This window comes from Esox lucius, chromosome 1 (genome assembly GCF_011004845.1).
Source record: "Esox lucius isolate fEsoLuc1 chromosome 1, fEsoLuc1.pri, whole genome shotgun sequence".
Classification (NCBI taxonomy): Eukaryota; Metazoa; Chordata; class Actinopteri; order Esociformes; family Esocidae; genus Esox; species Esox lucius.
The window spans coordinates 30,992,086-31,010,175 of NC_047569.1; the positions used below are offsets into that span (position 1 = coordinate 30,992,086).

At 45.6% G+C, this 18,090-nt stretch overlaps 1 protein-coding gene across 3 annotated transcripts in view; it reads right to left on the reverse strand.

The window, feature by feature from the left end:
• Positions 1-18,090, reverse strand: part of LOC105023073 (latent-transforming growth factor beta-binding protein 4) — a 56,462-nt gene that overhangs the window by 15,624 nt on the left and 22,748 nt on the right. Inside the window, exons 6-24 of one of the 3 annotated variants that reach the window (XM_029119190.2) lie at positions 13,869-14,093; positions 9,619-9,908; positions 9,402-9,504; positions 7,674-7,736; positions 6,553-6,675; positions 5,387-5,563; positions 4,697-4,951; positions 4,340-4,417; positions 3,229-3,357; positions 2,763-2,888; positions 2,310-2,435; positions 1,982-2,101; positions 1,569-1,688; positions 1,330-1,449; positions 1,132-1,251; positions 743-982; positions 540-659; positions 320-439; positions 58-177 (exon numbers count right to left, since the gene is read on the reverse strand). In XM_029119190.2, the coding sequence (XP_028975023.2) occupies positions 58-177; positions 320-439; positions 540-659; positions 743-982; positions 1,132-1,251; positions 1,330-1,449; positions 1,569-1,688; positions 1,982-2,101; positions 2,310-2,435; positions 2,763-2,888; positions 3,229-3,357; positions 4,340-4,417; positions 4,697-4,951; positions 5,387-5,563; positions 6,553-6,675; positions 7,674-7,736; positions 9,402-9,504; positions 9,619-9,908; positions 13,869-14,093 (2,775 nt within the window). The remainder of the gene's footprint in view (positions 1-57; positions 178-319; positions 440-539; positions 660-742; positions 983-1,131; positions 1,252-1,329; positions 1,450-1,568; positions 1,689-1,981; positions 2,102-2,309; positions 2,436-2,762; positions 2,889-3,228; positions 3,358-4,339; positions 4,418-4,696; positions 4,952-5,386; positions 5,564-6,552; positions 6,676-7,673; positions 7,737-9,401; positions 9,505-9,618; positions 9,909-13,868; positions 14,094-18,090) is intronic. The other 2 variants (XM_013134314.4, XM_013134315.4) reach the window with 2 other exon arrangements.

Genomic DNA, 18,090 nt, shown 5'->3' on the forward strand with positions numbered 1-18,090 from the left:
TACAGTCTTACCAATACAGGTCATACAGTCTTACCAATACAGGTCATACAGTCTTACCAATACACGCGCTGTCCTCTAGTTTGAAGCCGGAGCGACACACACACTGGTAGCTGCCGGGAGTGTTTTCACAGCGACCGTTGGTACAGGGAAAGGGGGTCTGGCGACACTCATCGATATCTGCATAAAATCCAAAAACACCGCTATTTGCACAGATATTCCCATCAAATATTCAAATATGGAAGAGGATGGAGCCCTCATGGCAAACCGTGAACAGTAAAAAAAACACAAAGAGAGACGAAGGAGAGATTAAGACATTCACCATGACAACCCCCGCGTCCACCCTCAAAACCTGGCCTGCAGGGCACACATTTAAAGGAGCCCTCAGTGTTGACACACTCCTGCCCCGGACACTGCAGGGCGTTTTCACACTCGTCCACATCTGAAACGACACGCATATAAGGCTGACGGGGAAAACAGTCCGCCAGCCAGGAAAAGCTCTACATTTGACAGCACTATGAAGCGGCGGTGTCCTGTATTACCGGTGCAGATGCCGCCATGTAGCCTGTAACCAGATCTGCACGCGCACTGGTAGCTACCAGCCGTGTTCTGGCAGCGGCCACTGGGACAGACGGGGGGTTTCTGGAGGCACTCGTCCACATCTGCGAAATGAGACCAGATGAAGAACACGTGCCGCTGCCGGTGACGGAAGGCGGTAACTTGGATACGGCCGGGTTCTGTCTACCTGTGCACCGTCTGTTGACCAGCCCGAAGCCCGGCCGGCAGGACACGCAGGCGTAAGAGCCGCGGGTGTTCGCGCACTCCTGCCCGGGGCACTGGGACGGGTCGGCGCACTCGTCCACGTCGGCGCAGACGTCGCCCTGCAGCCGGTAACCGGCGGGACACGTGCAGCTGTAGCTGCCCTGGCTGTTCTCACAGTGGCCGTCGGTGCACGGCCCCGGGATCTGACCGCACTCGTCCACATCTGCATGAACACAGAGGGGGTGGGGGGGGGGTGGGGTGAGGCATGACACGCTATTCAAAGGCCATCAGTGGATGGACGGACGATGGCGGGATGAGGAACGGTGGAGGTCCACGGGTATGCATGAGGACGCGAAGACAACGAGCTGTTACCGGAGCACTGTCCGTTGACCACGGCGAAGCCGGCCGGGCACGACGCGCACTTATACGATCCCTGGGTGTTGGCGCAGGCCTGACCGGGACACCTCAATGGGTCGGCACACTCGTCCACATCTGAAACGTGCAGAGACCAAGCGTTTTCGGTGGAGCGGCGTTCCTTCCACATTTGCACGTTCAGAAGACGTCTCTTACCTGTGCACGTCTGTCCCAGGAGTTTGTATCCGGCCGCGCAGACACACCTGTAGCTGCCCGGGGTGTTCTCACAGCGGCCGTTGGAGCAAGGCCCGGGGTTCTGACGGCACTCGTCGATATCTGCACGGATCCACACAGACAGCCTCCTTTAAAACGCACTGCTCCCGTCGCGCCGAGGAGAACCTCAGCCACGTGCTTAATCATTGGTTCCAGGACTGCGTCGGGAAAAGGAGCCTTACCGGTACACTGTTCGTTGAGAATCCCAAAGCCCGGCGGGCAGGATATACACCTGTATGACCCTGGGGAGTTGACGCAGGCTTGGCCCGGGCACCTCAATGGGTCGGCACACTCGTTGACGTCTGAAGACAGGAGGACACGCAGAGGGGGACAGGAACTTTTATGTCTGACTGTCTTCTGAGGTACACTATGATTTCACCGACTTCACCACGTCTTTGGTGTGTGAAAATAATATACTGTAGTTATATACCGTGATAATATACTGTATCAATAACCTGTGTTCATATACTGCATTAATATACTGTATTCATTTTACTAATATACTGTAGTCATCTACTGTAGCTATATATTGCATTAATATACTGTATATGTAAGTATAAGTAGCTTCTGTAAAATAGACAGAGGGCTGTTTTACCTGTACACGTGTTTCCCTCTAGTTTATAGCCAGTGCGGCAGACACACCTGAAGCTTCCAGGGCTGTTCTCACAGCGGCTGTTGAAACAGGGGTTTGGAACCTGTCGACATTCATCCACATCTGTGAGGCAAAAAGTCAAAGATGTGGCGGTCAATTGCTCATCGGTCATCATCCGATTGCACATCGCATGCTCTAAGCAACTGCTTTTCAGCCATTATAATATTTATCGCAATAATACCAACAATTTTAAGTTAAGTCAAACATTGTGGTTGCGTCACTGACAGTGTACAGTGTTGGACTATACTGCTGAGGTTGTGTCCCCTCTTACCTTGACACAGTGTCTGCTGGAAGTTGGCTCTGTAGCCAGGCAAACACACACATCTGTAGCTACCTGCTGTGTTCACACACGTCCCCTCAGAACAGGGGCGTGGAGTCCACAGACACTCGTCCACATCTAGATACAGATAAAACCAGTCTTAAGGGATTCTCCTGGAACAGGCCAGAGGATGAATGCCAACTAGCATTAGCACAATGCCTTAAATTATACAACAACTGCGAGCTGTACCCATAGATTTATAGTAATTGTGCTGACGCTAGTTAGCGATTGTGTAAACGCTACGTAGCCACTTCCTTCAAACTGCATCGAAGCTTTAAAGTGGTATACATGAGTTTGGCTGACTCCGGGAAATCCCGATCACCCCCTTTAACCGTTGACCTTTGGAAGTACAAGGCATTCCAGGGGGAATGATGGTGGGGGGGGGGCGTTGAGACTGGGCTGTACCTATACAGCTGGTGGACTGAGCTCCAGGCTGGTATCCTGAGGGGCAGGTGCATCTGTAGCCCCCGTCCGTGTTATGGCATCGTCCACTGCCGCAGGGCGGACGAGAAGTCCTGCACTCGTCTATGTCTAAAGGAAAAGGGGATGACAGGATAAGAGGACACGGGGGGGGGGCGGAGTTGAAGCGATTGAGGGGATGAGTGGTGATCACAGAGTAGTCCCTCAGGGGACAAGGTTGTGTCACCATAACCACCCGGAACTCATCCATAATGAGTCATTCATAATGAATTGTCCATAATTAATGAGTATGTTCATTGATTACATGTTCATTGACCTCGCATCATAAATACAGCTGAGGCACCATACATCATCCTTGGTGTGTGTGAATGTGTGTGTGTGTGTTTGTGTGTGCTGTTTTGAAGTCTTATAGTATGCAAGTAGTTTAACTAGCCCTAAGAAGAATGTTCACCTTGACACTGAGTTTGCAGAGCGTTGAGTTGGTATCCCTGGTTACAGACGCAGGTGTGTCTCCCTGCAGGCAGGTCCACACAACTTCCCTGGCCACACACCTGGGGCCTGGCGTCACACACACCCCGAACTGGACGCCGAAACGGGATGCCACAACAGAAACACAGAGGTGCACAGTCATGGATTGAAAAGGGAGATAAGCTGGCGATCTCAGCGGGTTTCATCTCTTCGGCCGCAGCCATTACAGGTTGTGAGGGGAGAACAGTGACAGAGGAATGGCGTGAGGCGTATCAGATCTCATCTGGCTGCCTGCTCTCTGTTTACATTGGAGAGTCGACCAATGAGCTCATCCCATTCCAGATCACATATTTCTCAGAGACTTATTAGGTGGAGTTGTAAAATCTCAGAACTGACTTGTTAAAGGGCTGTGGGTGGAAAGTGTTAAATGTGTGGTTACGACGCAAACTGTAATCAGGCTATTTGATGACCTTTACTTGAGAGTTAAAACTGCCAGCATGTGATAAAAGACAGCATTGTGGTAAGCATTTGGCTCGCATTAGGGTAACTGTTTCACGGCACAAACTGAACATTATACCCATCTGGTTACTGCTTCTATCCTGGGCCAAAGCTCCTGGCTAGGTCTGTGTGACTTTTTAAACCTCTCTTTGTAAAGATGTGCATTAAAAAATATAAAAGCAATGGAGGTTTTGAAGTTGGTTTGAGGTATGTGTGTGTGTGTGTGTAGTACTGCCAGGGTGGATTAAGTACTCCAGAAAGAAACCTGAAAGACTGGAGCCAAAAACACATGATGTCTTTGTACATGACCACTTTGGCTTCATCTATCAAAAGAACATTTAATTCTACTTAACTCTACTTACATAATGCTTTAAAATTGTAAAGCATTATTCGGTTCAGTTTGAACTCTGACCTCTTGCCTTCAAGTGCTGTCACACAAAATAAGTGTGGAGTAGAACAAGTCCAGAACAGGCCTTGGGTTGGCAATGTGAGAGGCCACAATTAACTTACATCTGCAGTTGACCTAACTTTGTAGCCTTTTCACTACATCACGATGAAACATAGTTCGGTTGTGGGGTACGGTACAACAGGCCTACCTGGTCTGGTGATGGGTGGGCGAGCCGTGATTGGGGAAGGTCTCACTGGAGTCCGGTTTGTCTGTGTCCGGGGCCCAACTGGACAAACCAAAACAGGAATTATCATTTTACAGACAACACCTAGGAATTCTATTGTTTGCTCATTACAACAAACAGCTGTGAACTGTCTTTTTTCACAGAAACGTTTTAACAACATGCTGCTGTAATGATCAATCAACTCAACAGAAACGTTCTGACAACACGCTGCTTTAATGATCAATCAACTCAACAGAAACGTCACTTCATGAGTATGTTGACGTTTCCGATCTGGGTGTTACAAAAGTACACATCTCCTTGAGGCTGATGCTTTCTACTCACGCTGAGGCACGGCGCTGGCTGGGGTGTGTGCTCCGCCCTCATGGGGCAGAGAAGCTCCTCTGGACGGCTGCTGGGGTCTGGGCTGAGTGGTGAGTCGAGCGTTACCTGCTCCCTGAGCCTGGGTCTGTGGGGTGCTTTGGGATATGACCGGGGGACCTCCAGTCCCCAGCTGCTCCAACACCCTCTGGTTGAACTTTATGGCCGAGGAAGAGTAGTGGTATCCGGGCCCGGCTGGGCAGATCTCCTTGAAAGCAACTGTCAGGAAGGAACAGAAATCCCCATCGGCAGGTACTGAGCCTCGTGATTCATACATATATATGTTCCGACGATGGGACTGTAGTACCGTTCTGTCAGTCTACGTAGTCTTTGACCAGTGTTTCCGCGATGCCTCATGTATGAAAATTATTTAGTGTTGTGTGTATCTACTGTAGCTACTATGTGTATCGTGATTTGATGTACTGTGTGCAGCCAATAAGAAATGTCTAGCCTGTTAGTGATGTGCGCTGTTAGCGTTTCAGTCAGTTACTTCACTCACTCCGAGACTGACAGGTAAAGACAAGAGTGAATTCAGTTGTTTTCCCTAGAGCTTTGGCTTTTGTGCGGGGTGGAACTAAGGCCCGGCCTGACAAGACCACTCTGAGGGGAAACACTGATATGACATAATGTCAGAATCAGAACAGGGATGCTCACCTGACCCGAAGTAGGGACACCTCTCACAGGTCTTGCCCCAGGCCTTTCCCACACGGCTGCAGCAGCAGATCTGCTTGGTGATGTTCCTTAGGATGGGCACAGAGCAACTCCCAGGGCCGGAGCCGGAGGTCAGGATGCGATAGCACTGACCCTTATCCTCAGATATCACCTTGTGGGCTGCAAGAGGAGGACAGGATGAGACTTTGCCGACAGGGGAAAGGTGAGGCGAGGATAGCGATATTACGTTCTAGCCATACAGACACACAGCCATACAGACACAGCGTCATATTCCTAAAGGCATCAGAGATATCACTAATGAACCTCAACATGCAGGCCCAACACATGCTGAGAAAATGCTCTGGTCAAAATTCTCGGCTGCTTCTGGAACTCTGTCTTTGTAATTTAAAAACAATAGGTGCTCTGTTTCGGTTTAGCCAGAATGAAAAAATAATGGAATATTCAACCGAAGACACAATTAGTTGCAGAAGTACCTTGAGAAAAAAAAAAAACGTCAGAATTTATCGCTGTTATACCCTCGATTCGGAGAGTAAGAAAACAGCAAAGCTGAAAGCATTTCCATTAACTTTTCAGCAACACATGATTTATAGATGACCGTGCAGTCACCGATGCAAGAAACTGAAAGGCAGTTCTGCTACAGTTAGAGCCAAGAGCTGGGGAGAAATGAAGAGAGACATAAGCAGAGGCAAACCATATGAGAACTGCAGGCAACACACAGCAGCACAGTTCATCTTAATGTTGGTTAGAATAAGCCGGTCAAGAGTGTCACAGAAGTCCAGGAGCTGCAATGTCATGTTTATGTTTTTATATGATGAAATACAATTACACTCAATGTGAATCATTGCAAAGATGTTTAATGCAGAAGTGTGAGGAAGTACTTTTCAGATTCAGCATGATTGACGGTTGCAGGATGATTTATTGGAAACAAATTTAGTCTACCTGGGATGCAGAGAGTTGGATGATGTCTAACGCCACCTAACATCACCCACTCTACATTTATGGAACTACCCAGCAGGTGGTTGCATAGCTCGGTACTGCTCAGCCCCATAGCACCTTGGCCATGCATTGCTCCGGCTCATTCCAGACATCACGGCACGGCCAGCCCAGTGCTCCCGTTCTCTAGCCGGGTCCTCCTGCAGGCTACTTACAGACACAGATCCCGTGCGAGGCGTCCAGTATGTACCCCTGCCTGCAGACACAACTGTAGCTCCCCCGAGTGTTCACACAATTTCCATTTTCACAGAAGCCAGGCTGCAAACACTCATTAACATCTAGGAAGGGAAATACCAGGGTGACATTTTTATTCCCTGCCTCCACACCCACATCCATCCACAGGATTCACGGACAGGAGAGCCTCTTGGTTTAGTCCGGGCTATGGAAAACGATGACTCTAAGAGTCTGTCATCACCCAGTACATTTAGCATATTATATTTAATAATTCCATAAAGATAGTCAAAAAAAGGCCATCCTTCCAAACAGCTGTAAAACTAATAGTCTATTTCCTTGAGGTTGATGTAAGCCAGATGCTCCTTCATGCTATTTCAATTACAGATTGTTATTTTATTTATTTTGTAATCCTTGTCTTCCAGTACTAATCAATTTGCATGTTGTACCAAGAGCTTTACGCCTGTTCTAAACAGACTTTAACCCATGAACAGTTTGATCAACTACAAAAGCATAGATATGATCAAAAGAGTGAGTGGCATGTTGTCACGGCAACCATGCTCTAGTTACGTCACATGTCGTCACGGTGATATGGCTGCAGGTACGTCACGTGTTGGGGTAATGTGGTTGTGGGTATGTGGCCCTGTCTGGTGAATGGAAGTTGTACCATGAATGAGTGCAGTCATACCGATCTTTCCCTAACTGAGTGATGTCCAGTGTATTTGATGTATGTGTCAGGGCCATTCCTTGGCAGCACTGTGCTGTAGCACGTTCCCATCAGTTGTCTTCTTTCTCCTGCCGTGTTAACAGGCCCTACAGACACAGTCATTCCATAGCAGCAGATAAACGTGGCTGGTGGTTTCTGTGCTCCTCAGACTCAACAGCGTGCCTTGGCTCATTCCCAGGCTAAGTGACAGACCTGGGTTGAATAGTGACCTGCTCCTTGGGACATCAGTTGGTAAACTGAGACAGTGCTACTACTACAAAAAACATGAGTCAGAAACTATACAGCCAGTTAACGCACAAATCCTCCAGACACACAGGTTAACTTTGCTCAGTAGACACCATTTTTCTACAGGAAGTGGTAGAGTCAAATGGAACTCACCAACACACTGGGTGCCGTTGATCCTGTTAAATCCCGCTGGACAGCTCCCATTGACTCCACCTCCTGAAAGAAAATATGTTTCACAACATTTCTTTAGCAGAACATTTCTTTACCCCTCTCGTCAAGCCCTTAGACAAACTATGCTCCATTGTATATGTAAGTAAGAAGGCACGAGGGGGTGTGATATATGGCCGGTATACTATGGTTAAGAACAGCTCTAAGCTGTGGTATATTGGCCATACACCACATCCCCTTATGCCTTATTGCTTACATATACCATAGCGATCAGCCAATCCACATTCAGCATTCTAAGAACCCAGTTTATAAGGTCTTACATACCACAGCTTTCATCATTCAGTGTAAGAAAACCGGCTAATAATTTAATCTGTGAACTGGACTGACCTAGCCATGCTACTTCCAATTATCTTTTGGACGATTGCCGGCCTAAATCCCACTGTCTAGGTCACCTTTCTGCTAGCGCTCTGCCTCCCAGCTGTTTCTTCTCTCACATCAAACAAAGCTCTGACTTTACATAGTTGTGAAACAAGTGGTAGTTTATGAGGAGACATGAGTCTGTGCAGTGAGGATACAGAGGACATACTTCAAAGTAGAAGGGAGAAAGTGGTCACTGTTTCAAAGGACTATGATATCGGGCCAAGGTTTTGGACAAGGCCTCTATTGTTTGGTATCAACAACCTTTTTATGGGAATGTTTAGAGAGGTTTATTTCATGGAGGGAGACATTGCAATTAAGAACATATTCATCATATTCTCATACTGAGTCAAACCATGTATCTTTTATCTTCCAGTGTTGAACAGCGACAAAATAAATGATATTTTTGTCCATTTATGTGCATGTGACAGTACATAAAGTCCTGTCCCTCTCATTTGCTCTGGCTAAGTATTTGCTCTGGCTAACAATATTAAAGACTATCTCAATTCTTTAAAAAATGTAGCAACATAAAAAAAAAGAAAGAAAGAAAGTGGAAAACATCACAATCTCAGTGCTTTTTGACAGTGTCGATATGGTCTGGGAGTCAAGAGGGTACAGAGACAACTAAATGGACAAATATGGAAAAGAAAAAAGTGCATTCCAGTCAGATTAGTCAGGTCTGCAGTAAAACATGCCAACAACCTTATGTACTGTATAGAAGTAGTTGATAATGTGACATTACATAGAGTCCTATTTTACTTTGCTCCGTAGAGAAGCAACATCTGGTTCAAGGTTTCTCATTGTCCAGTTGTCCTGTCTTTAAAAATAAGTGGGAGTCATTGAGAATAGAGACAGTGACTCAAGAGTATCAGAAAAGAAAATCACTGTTTCCAGTACAATCCAGATGTGTTAGACGTAGTTATAGTGAAACACATCTATTCTGGTGTCTTCTGGTCTTCTTGTATTAAATCTAGCTATAAAATTGGCCATAATGGTTCAACACATTTAAATCTGTGACTTAGAAGCACCTTGGAAAGTTGCTGCATTCTCACCTCAAGGAAAGGTTTCTCTATATTTACCATGAAGGACAGATTTGGCTCTAGGAATTATAGTTGTATGTTGTATTCCGCAGCCAATTAAATACCACCCGGCTAACCAAATAAACACTCTAACGATTTCTGTAGAATTAACCCATTTTATAATGGAGGGACTAAAAGATGAAGTGCAAAATGGAAAGGTGTAGTGTAGCAAACGGCATACTGAAGTCAAACAGGTGACTATGAGTGGCTCTTCTACCTGTGTTGGCGGGGCACAGGACACACTGGTTAATGCCCCAGGCCAGCCCAATCCCTCTGCAGCAGGTGTCCTGACTCCTGAGTCCTGGGAGGGGGGAGCTGCACTGTGGGGTGGAGGGGAGGAGAACTTTTACCGGCACGGCGACAGCCAACCCTACCACAGGACAGCACAGGACATACAGCAAGGCTTCCGACAGAAGAAGCGTGTGAAGTCTCACCTGGCCGTTACGGACCTCCCTGAAGCAGTACTTGAACCCAGAGGCCTCTGTGTGGATGGAGTCACCGCGGAGGGTTTGGGCCTGGACACTGGCTTTCGGCGGTGGGGCCTCAGCCCTCTCCCCCGGCAAAAGACCCGCTCTGGCCCCGGAGAGGCCCGCGGACCTGGTGACAGTCTCCGGCTGCTCGCGGTCCGTGCCTGGCCCGTAGCCCACCTTCAGCACCTGGTGGATCTTCACACTGGCCTCTGGGGGGTGCCGCACCCGTACCTTCACCATGGATGAGCCAGACACTGGGGGGGGGGGGCGGAACAGAGGGGACTGAGGGTTAGGGGTCAGCAAAGGGTTTTGCATTTGCAAACACAGCGGACTCCATACCATCTCTGAACAAAGCCTGACCCCGAGCTGACCTGTTGTGTCTACAGGGGTCATGGGTCATCCTGTGGCAGACCATTTATGTGAACTGCGTCCTTGCGGTTTACATTTGCTGCCTGCTATATGGATGACTTTCCCATAGTGGTCATGAATTTGTGACAACTGCTGATGTAAAAAGGCCTTTATGAAATACGTTTTTGCGATTAGATACGTGGTCATTTATGTATGGAAGGTGATATAGGACACTAAGATGTGTTTTTAATTCAAAATGAGAATATTCTAGTCTTCCCATTTGGCAGGAATTTAATGTGAATCCATGTTACTGTAGCAGATACTCAAAACATAAGCAGGGGTGTGTATGTCCAAAATGACGTAGCTGAGTAGTTGTTCTGAAACAAGCTGTTAATGTCATGATGGCATGCAGCCTCTCATTGTTTGGAGACTGGATCCCAATGTTAGCACAACATTAGCACAACGTTTCCCCCACACTTCTACTGAGAAGTCAGCAGATTGCCAAGTGAATTGAGCTGAAGCCCCTCAGGCCCTGACTCATGTCTTAACCTTTCCTTGGGCTTTATCTGCAGACTGAGAAGTTAAGGACATAATCAGTTAACTCTGGCTGACGCCCGGATATCGTGGGTGTCCCGGCTCGTTGAGTACCAAAGAACTGCACAATTTTGTTTTCGGTAAAATAATAAGAAAAGGGAAGAACAAGGCTCATTAGAATCCAGACCCATGTCCTGGGAGGCTTTTTTCCAAGTCATCGGACCGTGTTTATTATTCAGGGCATTGCGCAACCATTCTCACTGGCCCGGGAGATATGCAGCAAACACAATGTTTCAGTTACAGACGCTGTTTGGACTGTGTTTTTCACTGCCCTGAACATGTCACTGCAGATGGATCTTCGTCATATTTAAGACCTGTGGCCAATGGAACCACATCAGAGACAAAGACATGTCAAGTGTCCATTTGCTGTTAACATGCCGGGTCAGTGTTTTCCCTAGGATGTTTTTCAGCAGTGGTGGCAAAGTCTGTATAGTAAAAGTTCTAAATATGTTTCCTAAGTAATGCATGAACCTAGGCATGCAACGGATACATTCCATGTTGGAATGGAGTTGGTCTCTTCTGGGGCTTACTCTTTTTTTATAATGTTAAATAAAAATTCTACCAGAATTATTCAGCATATTCATAAATGTTTGTATTTCATTTATTCATTTATAATTTTCACTCAATAACTTGTCTTGTCTTTATAAAAAACTTTCAATTTTTCTATTTATTAGTTCTCACTATCGTCATTTTGGTGATATCTCGGGTACTTTTGGCACAGCGGCTGCCACAGGACAGGTTAATGGCCAAAGCCGCCTCTGAGGCACAGTTAAAAGTATATGTGCACACCCAAAACAGCAAATTAGCAGTTCTGAACTGTTAGCTGTTGTTACTGGTTCAACTCTTTTTATTAGTGCTATTTTAGAATTACATCATATTTTTGGAAGGCTTCTATTTAGCTGCTAAATTAATCTAGGGGAAATAGTGAGCACAATTCAATGTTTCTGCTTCTGTAGGGTATCCTAAAGCCATTCCTATAGTAATTGAGGTATTTGGGAATTCCCTTGTTGTTTGTTTACTTGAGCTGTGAAAATCTGCTAGCTACTCCTTCACATATTTTATTGCCTGATCAACATTTAACACTCTCTGGCTGTCTCAGTATGGGTTAGTATTGGCCAACATCATCTCCACAGCTGGTCCAGAAAGCACAACAGAGTTGTCCTTCGTCCTCTGTCACACAAAAAAATTAAGGAAAATGTTCACACATGAACAGCGTTTCTTTTAGCGAAAAGAAGATTAAAACAGAGCAGTCATGCACTCTTTCTAAAAGCAATCCCATTCTAGCGGAAGGAGGCATGAATGTGGTTGGCTTTAGTGGCGGTACGAATTGTGAAGGTACACCGCCAAAGAAATTAGTAAGTCTATTGTAGCATAACTGCCAATAGAAAAATATAGAGTATACAACATCACTGCTTAGGAGCACAATGACATACTATTTTTTTAATAATTACTCTGGAATTCGAACCAGTGACTTTTCAATCAATGGCACAACAGCCTTGACCATTAGGTTCTCCGCCAGCTCAATCAGGTCGCAGCATTAACATAGGCATCCTCAGTGAGGTTTCATAAGCTCTCAGATCTGGACTTCCAAACACCCACACAACCTGGAATAGCGCGTGGACGTCTGGAGGCTGCATGTCAACATAACTCACTCTAACATTTCATTTGTTAGCATAAGCTCCACAGGCTGTTTAGATTTCACTGCCATTAACTTTTGGTTGCGTTTCGCCATGCCTCGCACCACCCTTGGAGTGAACACAAGCCACACTGATGTCATTGGGCTTTATAGAGATTAGATAAATACACAAACGCTCAGGGTCACATTTTAATGATAATGTCTTGAAAGGGAGCAGAAGACTCCCCAGCATACTGTATCTTCTAACAACTGTCATCTACATAACGGCATTTAACTGCAAAAATGTCAGATTTCCCCAAATACATAGTTAGTTGTGATTGGCAAAGATGTTGACCTCACTTTCCAGGGTCTCAATAACCCCTCTCCCCCCCGTGGGGAATTGTCAGTATTTGGCTTTTGTTCATGTTATGTAAAGACACTTCAACTCAGATCTTAAGTCAACTGATTCACTTTGGTCAGAAACATCTGGCTGTCATAATGTCAAAAATTCACATTTGGCAAATAAGTGAGAGCGAGCATTACTAAGTAACCAAATGAAAGGGTTCTCGTATGCGTTCTAATGATGTTAAATCAACGACAAGTGAGTGACTGCAAATGTCTAAGAGACCTAGAGGAATGGCTGTCAGTGTTTTAAGGCTTATTGCCCATTGGCGCTAAGATGTACAATTGAAGTGTTAAGTACATGCCAGGGGAAAGTAGTTTAATGTGTATTTCAGCTACAGAAAAGCTACACTTTATGTGTCTGTATGACGTCTGAGACATTATTAAAAATGTCTTCACTTTCCTACAGTGTACAATACCTATTTTTGTGTTGCTAGCATTCACTGCCAGTAATACTTACACCTTAACTGGGTTCAATAGTGGTGCAAATAGCTATTCATGGATGCACATTTCATCATAATTCTGTTTTAAATATTTATTTTTGGGCTGAGCATGCAACTCAGTTCATCCACAATGTGAGCTGAAGAAGGTTTGCAGTAGCGTTCATTACTAAAGGCCGGGAAAATCTCTAAAGATGGAAAATCTATTTTGATGTCACCAAATAGATTTTATGAGCACGCAATGAAAACATGAACTAGCTAGTTAATATTGAGTCCGTCAAATTTGAGCTATTGTTGACAGACAATAGATAATGCTAATAATCTGTCCAAGTACATCTGATAACATGATGAGGACGTCAACATTGTTTTAGACTAGTTTTGCCTAGTTTTGCAATGATGTCGTATATCCAAGCCTCTAAAGTTTAATTTAAACATAACAGTAATTTGATGTCATTAGTCGGTTCAACTTCTGATCATCAATATAACTACAGTGTCTATAGAACATTCGTGAACATGGCAACCTTGTGACTGGGTAAAGGAGGTGCAGTCTATAGTTAGGATGTTAGAATCCCACTGTTCTTACCCTTGTATTGGTGAACCTTGCCTACATGATGTGTTACGAAACCCAGTACCACAGGCAGGGACACGTTCCACTAGAAACATTAAAGACGCTTTTCCATTCGCCTTTATCTTTCCCGAACAGAATGACATTGACTTTTTAAAGATGTGTCCAACCTGTTAACATTGTGTAACATTTGTTTATCCCAGTCCACCAGAACCCACCTCTGTCACAAGGCTGGCCCTGTCACACTCACCACCATGGCTCTGCTGTTGACTGTGCAGGGGGAGAAGGTACTCCGACTGGGTCAGCAGCTGCTGAGTGGCCAAGACAGATGGGCTGGGTGGCGGCTTCTCGATGTCATTAGTGGAGGGCGTGGCCACTGGGATGTGGCAGAACTTGCCGGTGAAGGTGGGAGGACAGAGGCAGCGGTCCTTCTGGATGCAGACCCCTCCATTCTGACACAACATGGGGCAAAGGACTGGAAAAGAAAAGAGACCAGCAGAGACAGCCTTGTTTACTTAGACTAGAATGAGGAGCACACATGGGGCTCAAGATATTTATGAATAAAACCCAGAGAGAGACAGTAACCACATTGTTTGACGTCCCGTAGTGATTTCCTAGGTTCTGTTACCATTAGGTAAGGCTCTGAGTTACTTCCTATTGGAAAGATGGAAATGTAAGAAGACAAACTAACGAATTACATCAGATACGATATCAGCACCAAGTGCAAAGTGGAAGACATCTGGTCAACAAACACTGGAAAATGGAAAACGTCAAACAAATGTCTTTCTCACAGAGACAATGGATAGACTGTTTGTATAACAATCACAACTACGGAACACACAAATAACTTCACTAAACTCTTTACTTAGTTTGCATCGCTCTTTCTTAACCACAATGAATCCCAGACAACAAACAACAACAACCAGAACTCCTATAGAAAAAAATTATCTGCTTGTTTTGTCAATTAATTGACTTTAAATGATTTCTATATAACACGTCTGTTCTGTTGCTAAAATAATAATAATGTCAATAACACTGGAAAGCTTGGTTGTGGCCCATGTCTTAGTCTATGAAAATAGCGGATTATGAAACTGAGCGATACCTATTCAGGTCAGCACAAATTGGCACAAATGTCAATTTCTTTTTTTCGCTCTGTCATTATGGAGTGTTGTCTGTAGACTGATGGCATATAATGAATACATGTTATCAATTATAAACAAAGTCAATAACACAACAAAATGTGGAGAAAGTGAAGGGGTCTGAATACTTCCTGAAGACATTGTCTGGCTTTAAGCTGAGCTGAGTTATCCTTTCAGCATCTCCAATCAGTCCACTGTCCAAGTATTTCTCAGGCCAACTGTTCAACATACACTTGGCCAGAAGGATCCACTCAGCACTGTGAGTAAACACAATCTGACACAGCATATGAGAGAGGAAGAAAGAGGGAAAGGGGAGATGCGGGAATAGGGAGAGGTGAAAGTAAGAGGAATATGAGTAGAAAGAGTAAGAAGAGATAAGAGTGAGGAGGAACGAGAGGGGATAGAGTGAGCATGGATTAGAGTGAGGAGGATGAGAGTGGAACGAATGAGGAGGTGTGACAGAGGAGAGAGAGTCAGGGATGGATGAGTGTGAGGAGGGATGAGAGTGGAAGGAGTGAGGAGGATGAGTGTGAGGAGGGAAGAAAGGGAAGAGTGAGGAAAGATGACATTAGAAAGAGTGAGATGGGATGAGAGTAGAGAGAATGAGGAAGGACAAGAGTGAAGAGAGTGAGGAGGGATGAGACAAGATGATTTATGTTCCATATGAATATGCTGTCAGCTAGGCTCCAGAGAGCCAGTCAGCAGAGGGCTTCAATAATGGTCTCATTCCCAGAGCCCATCAGACCTGCTGATGCCCATTGTTCTACAGGCCGTGGCAAGGAACAGGAAAAATATGTTTTGTCAGGATGGGAAGAAGAGCTGCTCTGAAAACGGAGGGTTTTTACCAGAGGAACTTACAGCACCTGCGCTCAGGGCTTCCTATGGCAACAAGCCTGGTCTGGGGTTAAAGCAGCAGTGTGTGGCGGTGGGGAGTACATTCTCCAGTGGAGACATCATGGGTGGAAGATACGCAGTGTGTCAGTCTGTGTATTCCCCACTGCGCCGTAGCCGTGGAGATGAGGACATGTGCGGTATGCAAATGACAAGGCGACAGTTGTTTGCTCCAAGTGCAACGTGTGTCCCTCCAGATGCAACGGATCCGTCCACCATTAGAGACAATTAGGGAGAGAGAATAAAGAATGAAGAACGCAAGAGAGAGAGAGAGAGAGAGAGAGAGACATGCAGAAAGAGAGTCAGGGATACACTTCCAGAGAGGACAGAGTCAGGCACAAATACATTGAGACAAAGGGAGACAGAGTGGGTACAGGTGCCTCCGGTGGAAAACAATGACATCATCTGAGATGTTCAGAGGTAGAGAGCAGCTGTCCAGTCCTCCACAGGCCTTGCATGTGACTCATGATGTAAAACCTTCTCTGAAAAGACGTCCGTTACTGCACTATTTTTATCTCTCGGTGTGTGACATCAGGTCATGACTTCAGGTTTCACCAGAGCCTGTTTTATGCATGGAATAAGGGATTAGAATAATGATAAGCCTTCTCGTGACACTCTTGCAATTCAGCAGGATGTAAAAGGTTTTATGGGTGTTTGGAGGCACATAATCTGCCTAAATGATGGAAGGACACTGGTTGGAACTCTGTGACATAACTTCCTGTCTATACAGGCCACCTGTGCAGGAAAGTTACTGGTTGTTTTGACTCGATTCCAGACATTTTCAGCAAGGCCTCCAGAGAATTTCACTCCCAATGGTGGTTTGAAAACGAGTGTCATCACTCAAACATTCTATGCACGCGAGTGTGTGTACGCTAACGCAGCATTAGCCCTTTCTGGAAAGAATCAAAAAGAGTGTGTGTTTGGGGATGTTTTGTGGCAAATTAAAGACACATGCCGTTTGGCCTCTTACTACGAATGCAGAAGAAGGAAGGTCCATCTGGCTGCGGTTTCCACAGCTTGCACAGAGATGTTTAACCCCTGATGGACGTCCTCAATCAAACCCATGCTGTACCTCCTTTCAAGAAACTTCTGAATGTTCCCTAATATTTTACAGCGATAGATTCCTAGCAGGTGAAAGAAGAATTATTATCATAAATGGGACCGGATGCAAACAAAAGCGAACATTTATCTGTTTAAAATCCAATTTAGTCTATTCGTCAATGAATGCAATGAATGCACCAAAGTTTTATACAGTTTGAAGTCTGCCACAATGCACCTTTAATCAAAATAGCAGCCAAGTATCCAAACCATCTAAGATGAACTTTCCACAGCATGTCTGTTTGAATACCGGACAGTATGTGTCTCTGAGGGGTAAAATATGGGATATTCACAGAGATATTTTGGGCTTGGTTGCCCACATCTGCCTGACAGGCATTTTTCACAATTCAGCGATAAAGGGCATGGCCTGGGTCACAGCAAATGGGACCAAAGACTTTAGCATACTGCAAAACGAAACAATACTCTACATTACTCCACAGTTGAGCTTGGTGTGTGTCCAAAGTAATACATTATCGGGGACAATGAGCCATTGTTTCTGGTCTGTCCGGTTCCCGCTACCTCACCTGACATGGCTGGTCTGTCACGTGGTCAATTGGCTCTGTGGGCCTTGTTTGTACATAAGTCTGACTTTGAGCTGACATCACCTGAATGATCGAGTAAAGGAACAAGTCTCTGAACCAGACGTGTGCTAAGCGGATGGGAATCAGCTATGTTTACTACTTACACTACTCAAACAGGGCTTACCCAGTCTGGGTCATTCTGAATTAATTCAACGCTATTAGCTGTGGTCGTGTGTACAGTATGCTGACATTGGCAAGGACGGCATGCCACAGTTCCACATTCACCATTCAACAGATGGCTCTTGCAATCTATCCGAAGGATTGTGCGTAGAGCATGTAGAACACCAGCACATTATTTAGTCAAGGTATTTCAAGAGCTGTCTTTAAGACGGTCCTTCTAAGGCATTGCAACACATGGTCATCCTGGGCATTCATTCCAGCATGGAGTGGTTGTTTTCCAGTGCTTGGAGGAAAAACGACAGTGTTAACAGCCTTCTCGGACATCGTGGCAGCACGGGGGAAACACGCTGCCGTGATTAGCTTCATATGCGCGTTGCTAGTCGTGTTCATCCATAATTTGAAAATAATATGTGACTCACTCGTCTCATCTCAACTCGGAAACATCTAAAGACCCACATGTGGGGTCAAGGCACTCTGGCTCATGTCCTAAAAGGCCTGTCCAGAGACTGTGAGGAACTGCAGTCATTCCGGCCTGGTGTATCAAGACACATGCAATCCCTTTGATTAGCCAAACACGGCACAGACGAGGCCTCGGTCAGTGAAACCGAGTTGCGTTGCTGAACTAAAGCAGCTAATCTCTGGA